This window comes from Apteryx mantelli, chromosome 2 (genome assembly GCF_036417845.1).
Source record: "Apteryx mantelli isolate bAptMan1 chromosome 2, bAptMan1.hap1, whole genome shotgun sequence".
NCBI lineage: Eukaryota > Metazoa > Chordata > Aves > Apterygiformes > Apterygidae > Apteryx > Apteryx mantelli.
In genome coordinates this window covers 24768855-24786804 of record NC_089979.1, presented here as the reverse complement: position 1 = coordinate 24786804, position 17950 = coordinate 24768855, and the positions used below count along the sequence as shown (strand labels likewise).

The 17950-nt window shown below is 45.0% G+C and overlaps 1 protein-coding gene across 1 annotated transcript in view; it reads right to left on the bottom strand.

Moving 5' to 3' along the window:
* Positions 1 to 17377, bottom strand: part of SDC2 (syndecan 2) — a 65084-nt gene extending 47707 nt beyond the window's left edge. Inside the window, exon 1 of the mRNA XM_067290337.1 lies at positions 17203 to 17377. Coding sequence (XP_067146438.1) covers positions 17203 to 17262 — 60 coding nt within the window. The 5' untranslated portion in view covers positions 17263 to 17377. The remainder of the gene's footprint in view (positions 1 to 17202) is intronic.
* Between the last annotated feature and the right edge of the window lie 573 nt (positions 17378 to 17950).

Sequence of the window (17950 nt, the reverse complement as noted above, 5' to 3'; positions counted from 1 at the left end):
TGCAGGACGCCCCCATCTCCGTCTGAACACAGTGACCAGCCATGAAAAGGGGAAATTCCAACCTCAGGCAAAAAGCAGCAGGTGGGAAATACTTCTCTTAATGTAAAACTGCACAGAGGGAGAAGGGGGAGGGGGGGTGCTTCTCAGCTGAAGCCGCCTCCTGGAGAATCTCATTTATCTGACATTAATGACTAATATTAGCAGTTAATAAATATTTATTAGGTAAAAGCTAAATAAGTTTTAATAGCTCACAATTATAAAACTCACCAATTTTCATCATACATATATGAAAAAACATAACTATAAGCACTGTAACACATAAGCAAAACTATATTCAGAAATACAAACTTTAACTTAGTTGCTAATTCATATACCAAAAGCACTGGATCACACAGAGATTTACAAAGATGAACCAGTAAAATACAGGTCTTTGCTTCCTACATGCGCACAACAACAAGGCAGTAATGCCACCTGACTGATTTGCCCGTGTTGCAATCAGAGCTAGAAATTTCTTACACTACGCAGTATTGACACAGCTGCCTTGTCCTTTTGTGTATTTTCACATCAGTTCAAATACTCCCAGTGGTATTATTTGTTCTTTTTCCACCCAAACAGCCTGTTGCGACCTGCCGCCCTGTCCCACTGCCCCTAGTGGAAGCAGCCCTCTGATCTCAGGAGCGCGGGGTCATCTTCTGGAGCCCCACAACTAAACCCAGCGTTACTCTGCTCTGCTCTTCCACGGCGTTACTTGCGACACTCAGGCTAAAGTTTTCCTAGGGCTGCCGTGATGCTGCCACTGCTCGAAGGACGCGAGCGGTTCTGCGGACGGGTAACCCCCAGCGCGGACTTCTCTCCCGCGCAGCGGCCACCATGGCCAGGGACCTGCATGCTCCCCACTGCCTTGCTTATTGCGAGCTCCTGCTTCAGCCTGCCTCTGCGGTGTGGACCTGACTGATGTCCTCTGAACAGCAGAAAGAAAACAAAATAACAAAATAAAAAAGCAGAAGGAATCAGAAGTTAAGAGTTACAGCAAATGGATTTTTTTGGCCTCTTCAGGGAAAGTCGCCTGACCCCAGTCTACAGCTGCAGCCTCACCCAAGGCTTACACAGCTTTTCTGGAATGACGTGATTACATCGTGAGCAGTTACAGCACAATTTTCATCATGGGAAGTCACGCTGTGGCTCCTCTCTCTTCTTTCCCTGTGTCTCGCATCTCGCAGTTAGACTTTCTTGATGCCCTCCATACCCGTGGGAGATAAACAACAGCAGCAGCATTTTTCCATCCCCTCTACCAAATTTTCAGCAGAAAAAAAACAAAAAACAAAAAAACAGACTTTTGTTAGTTCAGGGTGGATCCCTCCACATCGGAAATGCAAACCTCAAATAAACTCTGCTAATGACGGTTTCATTCACAATGTCAAAAATTAACATAGTAGGTACCAAGCTATCTTTTCCTCCATAGAAAGTGCTGAGAAATCACTAATGGCTTTCTGGGCTACTTAATCCCTAACTTGTGTTAATTGTACTATGAATCCAGTGCATTTACAGGGCAACAATAAGTAACAGAACTAAAAATAATTTTTAAAATCATGAAACATGAAAAAAATTACAAAACATTTGACCTGACGTTTGTGGTATTTCAAACACACTAAGACTGTACGATGGGACAGATCCATAAATGTTTTCAAAATTAGGCTCCTTACCAAAACACATATTTACTTGCTTGACCACGATGCTGCCAAAAAAGACATGCTGTTCTTTTGTAAAATGTCACCCATTTCACAACTTTCCTGAAAATATACTTTCTTATACTTATTGTGAACACTTTACAGTACAACAGACACAAGCACCAAAAATACATGAAATCAAACAAGAGTCACAAAACACCATTTTTTTTTAATCATGGGGTTCTTTTCCTAACCATCAGAAAAAATAAATCCTGTTCTGCTTGGCATGCTGACATATTATTTTAAATAAGTAGGAGGGCTGAAAGAACATCCCCCTTCACCTCCCAAAACCCAAGGAAAAAATAAAGGAGTCAGTTCCAGAGCCTGTACTCAATGACTGTCCAACGATGCCTACTCATTTTGGTTAGGTTGCACAAGTCCTGCACCACACCTAATGAACATGCTGCATTCAGATTCCTCTAACCACCAGCATGAGAAAATTAAAAATATATAGAAAAAAAGAAAGCAAAACATCCCTCAAATATTCTTATATGAGTATCTCTCCCTTAAATTTCCTTGATGTTTGTTCCTTCTCCCTTGGAAGAAGTTGTCACCTCACACAAGAGGTCAGCCTCACAGTTTCAGGATCTACTTGTATTGTAAGGGGGGGGGGAGAAAAAAAAAAAGAGTTTTCAAAACAGGAATGTGCAGGATATTTCCTTCATGAATAAGGACTTAATGCACCTCATTCAATTTTCCTAGAAGAGCTGTATTTAACCATTCCCAACACAAAAGCCTGGACAAAACTGTCAGTGTTTAGGCTTATGGCTTAGTCTTCTGCTCACAGGGTATTTGCTGCTTGTGTACCTATTTCTCCAGACATTGTAAGAGTAAAAATCTTTAGGTACAAAAGCTCTTTGTCAGATGTTCATGTTTCCCCACTGCTGAGCAGCCTTCTCCACATCAATAAGCACATCTTTCAGTACCGACTCTGCATAGCACAGCCTTGGCCCAAGATAGATGCAATTGAGAAAGGCTAAAGTAGGCAGTTAGAAATGACCAAATGGTTGAAAGCCAGGAAATATGGAGCTTGTGCTCTACCAACACCTTAACTTTCCTCCTGTTTCTTTTGCCCTGATGGGAGTATCAGAGCTACTCCACAAGTATTCACAACTCTGGAAACATTTCACATCATCGACCACAAATGAAGTGAGATGCAGATGTGCTTTTCCATAGCTGGCTGGGGAAGGATCGGTGGCCAGAGCAAGGCACTGGGTCCAAGTTGCTGCTAGAAATGCTGCTGCAATGCAAGAGCTGTGATGAGGGGAGCTGCTGGTGCCCAAGGAGCCTCCTGCAAAACTTCTTGGAATTTGCCCGTCTTCCCTCACTTCACAGCTCAGCCTTCCTCACGTTTTTAAGTTAGCATTTTAAATTACCATCTTTTCAAATGCACCCTGTGAAACTCCTGGTGCATTTCATCATACCTCTGTGTGTCAAGTTTAATCAAGCTGATTTTTTCCACATCCTTTCACTCCTAGTTCTTGCCTATCCTAACAAGAAAGGGAAGTGGTAGACGGCTCATAACAGGCAGAGTTACACTTTCAGTACAGTGAGGCTCAGCAAGTAGAAAATTACACTTGCCTCTTCCACAATTTTTAAATCTCTCATCCCTGTTGTCTTACATATTCAAGCTTCCCAGGTGAACCTCCCTTTTTCTACTGTTGTCTGTTGCAACAGACCCTTCTGCAGAGGCCTGGGAAAAGACCCCTTTACCTTGTAGGAAACCAAAGCTTATGACCCTGGGACTATCCTGGGAGCAAGGCTCTGGCAATCAAAAACAGCTAGAGACTAGTTTTCTCTGAAAAAGAGCCTCTTAAGAAAAGGCTTTGTATAGAAGGCTGATTCCTAAAACGTTGGTCACAACCCCACAATAAAGCTAGAAACTAATGTTTTAAGGTCTTCATCTATCTTACTCTTTCACATAAACCTCTTCCCCACTCATGTTTGTCCTTCATCACTGGAAACAAAATTGCACCCAAAACCTGGCAGGTCATTTTTGTATTTTCCTGCGAGTACTATACCCACAGGAGATTTTTAAAACCAACAGGTATTATTAGACAGGAAACATAAACAGAGCTCAGGGAGGATTCTTATAGCCTGTTCCTCAAATAAGCCTCTCCAGGGCAGCACATCAATGCTATTTCAAGCAGCGCCTCCCATTTTTCACTCCTGAATTGCTGATGAAGCGTGTCAGGTTAAGCATCCAAAGCAAGAAATGGTTACTTAAGGGCAAGCGGAAGGGGTGGGGGCAGAGGGGGCTGTGTTCGCAGGTTGCTCCCGCTGCAGGGTGCGTAGGAGTGGGTGCGCAGGAGTGGGTGCGCGGGCAGCCACGGCTGAGCCCAGCTAATCCTCCGTGCCCTCCCGGCGCCCACCCTGCCGCTCACTTGCTGTCCCGGCGAAACTGCCACGCGGGAGGCTGGAGCCAGCAGCCCCCAGGCACACGACACCTACCCCCTCGCAGGGTAACCGGCTCCCTCCCAGCACCACCTGCCTTTAACGCTGTTCATTAACGTACACGTGTGCCCACACATGCAGTCTCAGGACAGTAATATTCACAGATTTTCCCCTCTGGTATCCATGGAAAAAGGTTACTACTCCAATATTTCATTAGCGAACAGGACTAAGTATTCCACCAACTTGTGGAAAGAATAAAAGCACTGAGGTTGATATATTTGGTGAGGCTTTGTCTAACGGTTTGGAATATTTTGTTTCAATAGAGCATAAGGAAAGCAGCTGTCACCTTGATTGAAGTGCCCTCAGTAACCTGATATTTCTCAAATTAATCCTAACTTTTGCATGCGCTCCCTCTATTTGAGCAAGCACAATTACTAATCACTTAAACAGTCAAATGTTGATTTGTACAAAAATAAGTTCTGATGCGATATCGTAAGCTGCAGGAAGAGCACCAGCTTCATCAGAATTTTGCATCTGTCTTTCCTGTCCTTTCCCAATCCCAGGAGGGGAATAAAAAGGGTTCCAAGAAAGCCTGGAGAGCAAAGATAAATGCCAAGCTGCAAAGCTTGGCTATACACACTCACTTTCCAGAAAGCAAAAGGGATGAGGGATACAGTGCTCAAACCATCCACATCTGCTTAAACACTTGATTCACGTGCTCCAGTGCTGTCAAAACAGACACAGCTGACAAGGAAAAGGTGGAACCAGTATCTCTGATATAGCAGGTCTTTTCCATCCCAGCACATTAGACCAGTCACCTCCAGGTTCTTCCCTCAATTACAGTCAGGCCAAGATTTGCCAGCAGTTCAGAACTGCCTCTTCTCGAAGAGCTTTGCCAGTACTCCAATCACGCCGTCCCCAACCCTCCCCTTGCTGCTCCCCCTTTTTATTACCTAAAACCACTGTGAGCTGAGCAAGATCCCTGATGGTGGGCAAAAGACCAGAACAGGCCAAATTTTTCATTTACCTTTTCTTCTGCTCTTGGATCTTGTACTCGCAACATGAGTGTTAAGAGCGTTGCCAATACTAACAGTTACCTGGCTTGCTTGACAGCACAAAAGCAGCAGGGAGAGGAAAAAAATAAAATAATAATGCAGTCAAAGGAGACTGGAAGCACAAGGGATTGTAGAGAAAGAGAGCAAATAAAGAACTTAAGATACTAATTACAATTAATTGTACTATAGTTATTGTGTAGTGTGCAGTATTGCTCAGAATTACCAGCAGCACAAGCCAAAGAAACACACTGAACTAAAAGCTACATTTCTGGTAGGAAACCAGTAGTCTTGCAACAACACTACAGTGATGATGGCATGAGAAAATGTACAAACGACAGGGTAGACAGAATTTAAAAGCCCTTAGTTCAGGTTGCTTTGCTTGTTTTTATCTTATGATAAAACAGTCTACACCCACACAGAAAGTAACAAGCAACACTTGCGCAGTAGCCATCACTACAGTATGCAGTCTTGCATAACTGTTGAAAAATGGACTTTTTTTCCCCCCATTTTCTTTCAAAGACAAAAGCCCGTTAAGACATATTTGCATTACATCTGCTTTGATTTATCCAAAGGAAAGTTAGAGCATTTATGCTATATGCTTTAACAGAAAAATGTACATAGCTCAGTGGACAATGTTTTATAATTTAATGATTAACTTCCCTGGAAAAGAAAGCAAACTGTTAAGTTACTTCACATTTTTGAGATGTTCACTGGAATAAGAGTTCAGAGTAAGCAGGAAGTCTTTTCTCTTACACACATAGCTAGCACTGCACTTCAGGCTTTGCAACTATTCACAAAAAGAGCCAGCAGAGAAGTCTTAAAGAAAGCTAATTGACAATGGCACAGCGCAGTAGAAGGGACTGCCTCTGCTTAATTGAAGGTCATTTCTGTTAAGCTGTGTGCTATATTTACCACCTGGCTTGTAATGGCTGCTTTTATTCAAATGATCTGCAGTAAAATATATGCATGTGTAGGGTATGAAGACTTTATCACTGAAACCTTCTGCAAGAAATTAGCAGAATAAGGAAGGCTTGCACACTTTCTCAGCAAAATTAGGTCAGGACTCCTTTGAACGCTTCCATTTGAAGGTTGTGCCAGACTTCAGATCAAATAGTTTTTAGTGCATTAGAACTAACAGCTTAAGAGATGAACTTACACACTACTGGTAATTACTACTAACAGTGTATTGCTGCCTCCCTCTCCACCTGTGGATAATTATAAATAGCCTATATTTTCCAGTCCCTGATGTATACCATGAGGTTAAGAGCACTTTCAAAAAACATCCTTTATAAGCATTGGTGACGCATTTCAGATATGACAAGCACATAAGTCCACATAATTTGGGAAACCATTTCTCTATCCACCCTCTCTTTACCAAATGCTCCCCAAATATAGCTAGTATAGCTAGATGGTATTAACATCACAGTAATGAATGACATGAAATTGGGAAGTGCCAAGCTAGAGATTCAAATGCAAACCTGTCTCTGCCCTCTGGTGCTTATGCGCAGCCTTGAATCACAAGGTCAGGGAGCAGCAGTGCTGCGGTTGGGAGGGCAAAGGCCAAAGAGCCATCCCCAGGTATATGAAGCAGCTAATTATGCATCATCCTAACTCAGTTTTACTGCTCACCCCAGCCACTTCAAGGAACGGGCAACAGAGCGCACCCTACTGCTGCCCACGTCCAGGCTTGGTTTTGTAAAATTTCATTTATGAGTCAACCTGTAAAACATCAACAATGCCCAAACCCCAGAACTGAAAGCTTCAAAGATTAAAATGGGGGGATTATTAGCAAAACAGTAACTTTGGGGTCAAACGCACCCTTGGGGAGCTTACCAATGTAACAAAACTGATGGTAAGAAAAATCAAGGTATTCAGAACTTAAGCCTTTAAAAGTTCAGCCTTTTCCTTTTTTCAGTTCTTAAAATTCACAGGGGAGTTCGCTCTAGCCAGCCTGGCTTTTTGGGAGTGTTGTGAAGACGCACAGAAACATCGATCCCTGGTTTCCTTATCGTTCCTTGTTTTGCTTTCAACTTCTCTCCCATCAGGTGACACTACTAACTGTACAGATGTTACATCTATCTGCCAGAGAATGTTCTAAGGAGGTTTTCCAATTACAGCTAAATTAAATAAAAAGAGAGAGAGGGAGTGAAGAGAGAATTGGCTTTTCCTGTGCATCTCCAGAAAGCCACAGAGAAATCCATAGAAATACCCTTGCTAATCCTTTCTCAGGACGCTTTCATCTCTGACCACAAACAAATATATGTACTTCATGTGAGCTACTACAGCAGTTGTGCCAGCTCTGACCTTCTTTACAGCCACAATCTTCATAAAGATGGATACTACCTATTCTTGATGAGACTGGCCGTATTTACTGGAAAAATTATTCCCCTCAGTCTTCCTGAAGTTCCCAGAGCCAAATACCCTTATAAGTTTAAGCCCTCAGATTTTGTGTGAAACAGCAACAAGCAGCCTGGTAAAGAAGCATCACACAGACTCCTATCAGTACATTATAGGAGTACAACATTTTATTCCCAGACTAGTTTTTTTTAAGCCAACCCAAAACTGCCTAATTCTTGAAGTGCATGTAGAGAAGCTCGGAAAAACAAAAAATAAAATAGTAGCATGACTACAGTAGACCTACTATATTAGGTCCACAAGCCCAGCAGACTTCTTTAGCCCATAGAAGAGATTCTTGATTCTCCAAAAATGTATTGAGAAAACTACATCACTATTAAGTATATCTGGCCTTTGGTGTACAGTACCAATTTATGCCACCAGCCAGAAGACTAATTACAGCTATCCACCAGGAGAGACCTGTATCAAGAAAACAGGTCACAAACTGCTGGTTAAATAGGAGACTGACAGTCAGGAAAGTAGCATTAGAGAAGTCACAAAACCCCACAACAGCCAAGGATAGAAGATTTTAAAGGTTTTGAATCACAGTAAGAATAGGAGCAAAAAGCAAGAAAGGTCATTTCCCCTAATGCCTTACAGTTACAAAGCATACAATAAATGACATTTTCAGTGCAGCAATGCTATAATGATTACTGTCTCAAACTATTTTAGACCTGATGCTCCTGTGCGATTAGTAGCTCAGCCTTTTTCCTCATTTCAGCAAGCTCCAGCATGGTTTCATGAGCTTGCTGCTCCCTCCCCACCCAGCAAAAGGCTATTCCTGAGCCTGAGCCTGGGCAAAGACACTCTGAGGAGCGATGATAGCATGGATGCCGTCCCATTTGGTTTTAACTGGTAGCCATTGTACACACCTTTCTCATCCTGAAACCCTGCAGGGAGGTTTCCAAGCATTATGCAACACGTTGGAGATAAGGTTGTTAAGTGATATCAGTGTATCTTTTTATAGGAAAGTTTCATATTTGTCTCTTCTTCCGCACCTGCATGTCCTGCCTTCCCTCTGCATCCCAACAGATGCTCCATGCCATCCTGCAGGAAGCACCCTGGCTGCTGCCAGAAGAGCAGAAACCAGCCCATGGCTTGACACAGCTTCCTCAAACCCCTCCTGTTCACCCCCAAGGTCTCTGCAAACTTCTGGAGACCTCTGCTGTGTTTTCACGCAGCAAACAGAGGTCTCCAGCAGAGGTTTCTGGTCAGAAGGGAAGAAAAAGAGGCAAGTCTGACAAATTCAAATCAACTCAAGCTGCAACATGGCTAGACAATTTCAACAGAACGAGGAGTACATTCAGACTGAGACGGTTTGGTCACTATCTTCCAACCAGGACAGGTCAGTCCAGACTTCTGCATTTACCCTCCTGCCATTATTCTGAGCTTTTCCATTCAGGAAAGACTCTCTCCAACTCATTCATGTTTCACAGTGCTGAACACAGTGCCCATCCCATTACCAGCACTCTGATGGCAGAGGGAAGGCTGCGCTGGAGAGAGGGAAAAATATATATATATAGCTATCTATAGATATATATCTCTATATAGATATCAAAAGAACCTGTGGGAACTATGGAGGATCAAATTGTATTTAGGGAGGAAAGCTGTTACAGAACTGTTGTAACAAATCAAAAGTAAAGAAACAAGAGGAAAAAAATATTTATGCAAATCACCTTCTGTTCTAGGCTTTCTTCCTGGTAAATTAGGTCAGAGAAGATGCTCTTCCCATTCTAATTCCAGGCCAAGAGAATTACAAAGAAAGACAATTTTGAGAGCAATTTTGTTCTGTTTATTTAACTACTTAACATTCTGCAGGGCATTTCTTTTCCTGACACTTGAAAGACATTTTGCCTTTCATAAAAGAAAATACACACACACAAACAAATAAAAAATAGATATAAAATAAAAAATATATACATAAAATAAAGATTTATATAAAAATCACACACATGCACACACACAAAGTTTCAAAGAACTTCCAAGTTAGAACTGCAACAGCTACAGAGAGCCAAAAAGCTCTCTGGAATACAGTCTCCACAGACACTTAATTTCAAACGTACTCCAAGAAGTTTCATCTCAAACCATGTTAGATGTTACAGTCAAAAAGCCAGCCTTCACAGACGAGAAATAATCAAAGAGAACATGACTGGAAAATTATAAGTAACCCCAAAGACAAGAAATTAGAAGCTGTATACAGCACTGCTGTAACTTTTCACATCCATCTCCATTACTAGTCATCTTTATTGTACTACCATGGAGAAAGATTTATGAGTACCACATGCTACAGATGCTTAAATCACTAATAATCCTACAGTATTAATTTTCTAACATTATATGCTGCTACAGCAGTTCTTGAGAACATCTCACCCCCTTAAAATGAGACTTATGCAAGCAACTTATAACCAATTTCACATACTCTACTCGTGGATGTTCCTTCCCCCTGCTGCACAGAAACTTGCATTAACTGCACTTGCCACTGCCACCAGTGGCACGTACAAGTACCGAGCATCTGTGAACTCCCGTCTGAAAGGAGATACAGTCCAACAGCCAGGATAGGAATCAGATGTTCTGCAGTGCCTTTATAACCAAAAGCTCAGAATCTTGTTCCTCAGCAACATTATTTTATGCACATCTTTGCTCCAGGAGGAATATATTATTATTATTTATAGGGCTAAGCCATACCTATTTTTATGTATGCAATGTCAAAAATTTATATTCAATAGAAGCTTAAATTTTGTATGCCTCAACAATGCATTTACTTTAATTCGAGCTGGCTTCACCTTACCCCTTTGTTTCCCTTGCAGGTTTTTATTTTAAATAATAAAAACAATATATATGCCAAACCTCTGTGACTGCATATTTGAATGTGGAGTTGAACAGTCTTTTCAAATCACTTAAATCTTTTTCTTTTTTTTTTTTTTTTGGCGGAGGTTTTTGCCTGGTAATAAGTTTAAATGATGCACTGATTCTGGGATCTCCACATCCAGAACAAGCGAGAGTAATTAACCAAGCAAAGGAAGTATCCGTCTTCTGGAGAGCTCTCCTCTCCGAGGCCCTATAAGAAACATCAGTACCCAAACTCTCATATCTTCAAACTCATTTTTAGTCTTCCCCTGCAGATCCCAGTCTGAATACTGAACATGCCTCAGCTTTTCAAGTCAAAAGAGACCAAGCACGGGGAGAACATAGCTACCAGCTGTGACCTTCAGGTGCTCTGCTCAGCCAGATGTTCAGGCAGGTACTGCACTTTCACCAGTAACGATCAGGCACAGCTGGAATTCATGCAGCTCAGCTCAGAGAAAGAGGAAGGCTCACGCATGCTTGTATATCTAACAGAAGGACACAAACAGACACACCAAAGAGGACCTTGGGAAAGGTAGGAGAGATGAAAGACCTAGTGAGGTTATTAGCTCACATGGCAGTAAGCACATGAAATATTTTCTTCTCTCAGAACATGGCCTTCTTCTCTGGCCTTGAGGCCAGACCAGTCACGCATCCATCTGCTTTCTGAGAAGTACTCCAGCTCCCAGACTGAATTGCTTTAGCAGCACTGTTTCCCACAGCGCTGAGACCATTAGTGTCACACTTCCGAAATACTGTTCAAAAAATAAGGATGGGCCACTTCACACTGATCTGAAAGGTGACAAGCAGGCTCCATTAATGTGGAAGCGCCTCTAGAGAAAATTACACTTCATTATGGTTAATCAAGAAGAAGCAACACATGTCTGACAACATAATATTTAAATACAGACAATACTAGCATTGTGATTGGCAACTAGAACATATCTGAACATTTTGATTCTGCTCCTGGGTATACCACAGGCTGTTTGACCTTCTGCAAGTCCCTTCATCTCCTTACCTTTAATAAGAGTACAAAGTATGTATTTATCTTCATGCTCACAACTCAGACATAGTCAAACAGGTTTTTATTTGAACTTTCCCAAATCCATTCACCTTTGGAACAAAACAATTTAGCTCAGATGGGACATTTCTGAGGAAGTTGTTTATATATAAACTAAAAATAGTGATTTCAGATTGGAGGTCCAGTTCACGCTTTAGTTAAGCATGGCTTATGTGACACAGTAATAGCCTATCTACAGACAGGGCCAACTTCTGCAGATTCATCACTGCATTGTTAGCCATTATTTCACTTCAAATGAACCCCCTACTAGAGACTTAGACAAAAATAATTTGTTCAGCGCAAAAGTACTTGTCATGAATGGTTGTTTCATGCTATTTTTTCCTTCGACTGCAATCAGTTTTCCAATACCTTTGAGGATTACATATATTTTGTATTTCTGCCTAAATATCTGGTTTTCTTTTGATAGTATCCCTCAGGGTTGAGCTAATCAAGAAAACAACACACACAGAAAGAACTGTCATTATTATAGGGTCAAACACTAATGCAGTCTTTACTCAAGAGATTGCAAATTATCCTTCAATATGAGCAAGAGAAATCTTGTTCCCAAATCACTGAACAGTGCAGTATAACCTGTGAATAAATTACCACTCCTGAAAAGATTATAGATAGCAGTTTATTATTTTCTTGTAAGCATGAACTGAAGGTAATCAAACAATCTGTTCACAGAACAGCCTAAAGTAATTCTCTCATGCTTGCAGCAGCATGAAAAGTAAAGCAACTTGAATCCACACTAAATCGCTTGCTCATTACTTGCGCATCTTCTCTTAACTGCAGCGACACAGAAGGCATCTTTATGACTTAGATTCAAGTAAGGTCTTACACAGGGCCTAGAATAAGCTTCCCATTCTCAAACACAACATTTCTGTTAAAAAACACAGTCAAATCTACTAAGATGACAAAAAAGTACTTCTCCTTAACCAGACAAGACTCCTTTGTTCAGACTCTGAGCCTTACTAAAGTCTGTAATTCTTTGCCATAAGGAAAATGTTTAAACTGGTCAATGGCAAAAGTCAGTTTTGGTGAGATAATGTAATTAATAAATGTTATCCATATGCCTCTGCTTGACAAAGACAACTGGCTGTGAAGAGCAGGGCAAACAAAAAGCTCTCCATAATACTGGCTGCTTCTTGGAGGTTCCCGCTGCAGCCCTGAGGAGCTCCTCTAGGAGCTCAGGATTTCTCATTGAAATGCCACGTCCTTCACCAAGGACAGCAGGTAGGTCCCCCCCCCCCCATCCTCTTTGGAAGGATTAGATCATAGTTGGGCTTTTTATAACTTGCACCTTTGCTAGCCAAAAATTACATCTTGATCTGGTCATCCTGAGATTACATTTAAGATTAGGACCACAGAGGCTTAGATCCCCCAAAACTTCAAATAAACTCAAGGCAGACAACTTATGGCTAATTCTCTGAAGTCCACCATCTTTAACCCATCAGCTGCAGCAATAACATCAAACCTACCACAGAGGTACCATCTGCCCAAGAACTACAATCCCCGTATCAGACTTCAAACTCCAAGAAATCTGTCCTGACTTGTCCTTGAAGACTAGGCTCTCATCTACTTCCTCGATAAGGATCCAGAAAAAAAAAATTTTTTTAGAGAACACATCTCTGCACTTTAGGCCTGAATATTAAGTCAGATCCAATGCAGACCTCAGGGCTAAGATATTAAAAAGAGAAACCACTAAGTGTTTGATCTCACATCAAGAATCATCTGTTGTTTAATTTTTAAAAGATAAGCTAACCTGGGAGGGAAACCTATTCCCAGAAAGAGGTTCCTGAGAACATCCAGATAAGGGGAGAGTTCCTGCAGCGAGTTCAGTTCAGCGCTACAATCATAATCGCCAAAACTGGAGGCAGAAGCCAGGGCTTAACCAAATTTTCAGCGTATGAGACTGCAAGGAGCTGCTGAGCGGGTGCACCCCAATGCTTCGCTAGAACAAAGAGCATCAGCCATGTAGAGGATGCTGCCAGATTCCAGATGCTGCCAAGCCACAAAAGGAATGGACAGCTATTTATTAAGTTTACAGCAAGAAGAAAAAGTTAATGGAAGTTGAGGAAGGGTGGGAATAAATCAAGATGAAATAAGTTTCCTATCTTTCTTTAGAACTCACTTGGCAACGCAGATTTAACACACTTAAGAGAGATACTCATGGTGCACAAACCTGAAATTCTACTCATCTCTTCAGCGCTTCTCCTCCTCTAATACCTATCTCCAAAGGCTAGCTGCATATTTCAGAAAAACATTCCTCCTCTCCAACACAAAACAAATTTTCCAAAATTCAAAAGCAATGTAGCTATTAGAAACAAATGTAGGAAAATTAAAGCATCACATTTCCAAAAGATGAAATATTTCTCAAAACAATAGCAAATATTACCCTACAGTCATCCTTTAATAACTATATTTATGTCAACAAATCAGTCTCAGACGCTTACAGAGGAAACAGGACTGATCAGTTGATGTTGACACTTTAGTTGCTCCAGTGCTATGTTTTACTGAAAGCTTAAAACCCAACCACATGCATTGCTGGGGTGGTATGAAGCAAAGTCCAGTGAATATCAAGAGCAACTATTAGTCATCTCTTTGTGAGAACACTATTCTGATGCAGTAGGCAGAAGAACCTAGTAGCCAGCAGTTTCATCCACACCTGCACCAGCCTCGCTGGGGGGATTACCTGATCACAAAAATCCCAGGAAACTATTAGTCCCACTCATGTGAAACCAGAAGAAATAGAAACGTATTTTAGCTTCTTCAAAATGGGACTTGACCAGTATAACTCAGATACTTGACACCAAACCCTGCTACTGTTAAAATCAGCAGGGGCTGACTCTTCTATCAGCAGGACTGGACCAAATTTTTAAAAAGACCCATCAGACCTGTAACTTACAGAGTATGCTGTTTCTTTTCAGCAGTTTTATGTTGCTCTTTCCCTCTCCTAAAAGCAACCCAGAAAACCATCATGGTACCTAAAAAGCACATTTCTTTCGTTCATCCAAGCCTGGGTGAGCCCACAACATTCTTGCAGGCCTGAAGGGGATTACTGGATCCCACTTTAATCTGATGTCACACCACACACTGCACTGATGGCAACAACTCAACCAGTGAGCCCTGGCTACAATCCACCGGTTTTGAAGAGGGCAACGCTTCCCACCACATGCACTTTAGCAAGAACATGACCAGCTCATCCTCCCCCTTCAATAGCCCAACGCCAGCCCCAACGAGGCAATCTGTGGCTGCACAGTCCACTTCAGGACACAGCAATGTGCACCCTACACACACAAACTGACCTCAAGTTCAGTGGTGGGTTTCAGTTCCAGTACGTCTTTAACATGGTTCTGACATCTACTTGGTCCACCCCGCTGAACAGCAGGGTTTGTTACTAACATGAAGCAAACACAGTGAACTCACTGCTTTAGGAATGCTTTAGGAAACAATCTCCTTATTTCCTTTTCTTTCCAAAAAACAACCTCTTGGACCCCTACTTCTTCAGAAAGGAGAGAGTTTTGTCTTGCCTAAATAAAAATAATAATAAATAGCAGAATCAAAAAAAGCAGGAGAAATTCAGAGATGAAACCACTTGACAGTGCTCTGGGGAACTAGCAGATTTTTTTAAGCATCTATATAAAATTCCTTTTACTACAAGGACAGCATTCTGCAAAGGCTACACATTTAGCATATATCTTCTCCCAAAGCCAGGTCTATAAAATCCTATCTTGAGAGACCATACAGCTGCAGCCAGGCCCAGTGAAAGAAAAGAAAAAAAAAAATTAACCTCCCTTTACTTTTCCAGTCTTTCCACAACTTTCTCCCAGCCGCGAGGGCGCTGCATCAGAGCCAGGCAGCCTGGCTCCCTGCCTCGCTCTCTCCCCCTTACCCCATAAACTACACTGCACCAGTGCATCCCGACAACCCGCCTCATGGCTCACGCTGCATGAGCATGTTCGTCCTAAGGCAAAAAACATAAAACCTAATACTTTACTAATTACTGTGGCAGTTTAACAGTTACTACACCATCAGAGAACTTCATAATAACAACATTTCTATAAAATTAAAATATATTGTACCTCATTAGCAAATGGGTGCTTCTGCAGTGTAGCTATAGTTAGCAGAATCTGGAGTTAGTGCTTTACACAACCTATTTTCATTAGTCCTTAAGAAAAGTATTTTGCAATTGTATCCTTAGGAATCATTAATGATGAGCCAGATTTCATGAAGTCTGTGACTGGGCTAACTTGTACAAGAACTAGACAACTTCAAAAGTTAACTGAAGCTAGTGACATTATTTAGTTCAGTGGAGCAGCTCATTTTAATTGGATTAAATTGCCACAGTATTTTAATGTCATATTGAAACCTCAATTTATTATTTCTTAACATTTGCCAAAACACTGCAACTGTGTCATTTGCCCGCCCCCTTCTCTCACGACAATCTCAAAGCACCTCACAGTCACTGATAGAAAGGACTAAGCCACTACGGCAAGGCTTTGCTGTCCCCATGCCGGGGGTGGGAACGCTTCGCCGAGACTGGCTTTTCGAGAGCGACAAATCCGAGCAACTGAGTTAATTGCATTAAGCGGAGGTCCCCGCTTAGCAAATACACTTGTGGCTTTGAAAAGGGTAAACAGCAGCATTATCCCGAGCACCGCGGAGCATAACCATATGGGAAGGGTTAGCCGCGCAAGGGCCGCCCTCGCGGCTCGCCGTGCCGCGGGAGCCTCCCCGGGGCGCTGCGCACAGAGGAGCCCTTGTTCCGCGGCCGCCCGCGAGGAGCCGCGCAGCCCGCGCCGGGAAACGCGCCTGCCGAGCCGAGCGCGGCCGCCCCCGCGGGCGCGGAGAGGGGCCGCCTGTGGCGGCGGGGGGGAGCGGGGCGCGCCGGGCGTGCGGAGCGGAGCGAGCACGCCAGCAAGGGGAGAGGCCGGGCGGCTATTTTGCAAGGAAACGTTTACTTCTCACTGCCCAGGAACCAGCGGGGAAGAGGCGGGAGGAAGGGTTTTCCTTGGCTGGCAATTCAAATAAAGTGCGGTCAGCCGAGTCCCACCTCCGGGTGGGAAGGGTACAGACCCCCGGAGGGGCACAGCGCCGCAGAGCTCCGGGAGCCAGCCTCCCACCCAACCCCGAAGTGCCGCCGCGCATCGGGGCGCATCGGGGCGCCCCGAAGCCCCCGGCCCGAACGCCGGGCAGCTTCCCCGGGGCGGGCACGGTCCCCTCCGCAGCCCCGGTCCTCCGGGTCGCCGCGGCCACGGCCCCGCAGGGCCCGGGGAAGAGGCGCCGGGGGGGTCCGCATCCCCCGGCCGCAGCCGGGAGGCGGTTGGGCCCGGGCGGGGGCCGGCGCCGTCCCCTGCCGCGGCGGGCATCGCGGCAAACTTCGGGATGAAGCTCGCCGGAGGGACGGTGCTCCCCCGGCTCCACCTTCTCGGGAGAGAGGGGGGCTCTCTTCTGCTTCTTTTTATTTCTTCCCGTGCTCCGTCCCTGAGGAGTGCTCCGCTATCAACAGATGCCTCCGCGAGTGAGCGCGCTCCTCCCCGCGGGGCAAACGCGAGCCGGGCCGGGGCTGCGCGCTCCCGGCTCGGCACACGGAGCGCAGCCGGGCCGTCCCGTCCCGTCCCGTCCCGTCCCGTCCCGTCGGCGGAGCCCCGCGGCCGGGCCGGGCCGGGCCGGGCCGGGCCGCCCTCCGCGCACCGCGGGGCGCCCCCCGCCCGCGGCCACTCACCGGCTGCCCGGAGGCGCAGGCCACGAAGCTGAAGGTGAGCGCTAGCCACACGCCCCGCATTATTCCCGCGGTGCCGGCCGGGCGGCGCCCGCCGGGGCCGAGCACAAAGGAGCAAGCGGCGCTGCGCCGCTCGGCAGCGCCCAGGTGGGCGCCCTGCGGCCCGCCGCTCCCTCCCGCCCGCCCGTCTGTCTGTCCGGCCGGCCGGCCGGCCGCGCCGCGCCGCGCCGCTCCCCCCGCCGGCCGAGGCTTGCGCGGCGCTGCGGGCGCCCGGGCTGCTGCTGCGCGCTGCCGGCTCCGCCGCCGCCGTCCCTCCGCCCCGAGTGCGGGGCGGCAGCGGCGCGGCTCGCAGTTAAACCCAGCAGAAATTCCTGCAGGATTACAACACAGATTGGCAGCTCCCCCAGCCAGTGGAAGGAGGCGGCTCGCCGCCGCCGGCGCTCGCCCGCTCCCCTCGCAAATTCAAGCAACTTTCCCCCCCGCCCCGGGCTGCCCTGGCTAATCCCCCCCCCCCCCCCCCCCCAGTGGAAAACGTGAGCAGCGCCGCGGGCCGACCGAGCGAGGGCTGGCCCCGCGGAAAAGCAGGAACCTGGAAAGCCTCTCTCGCTTTAAGCAAAATCTGGCCTCTGCCGGGTGTTTTTACCGTTCTGCCGCCGGATTTCGCGTCTTTGCTCCTTCCCACCCTCCTGAGTTAGCCTGGAAGGCAGTATCAAGTGTTGGAAAAACAGGAGGGGGGAGGTTAAAAACGGTA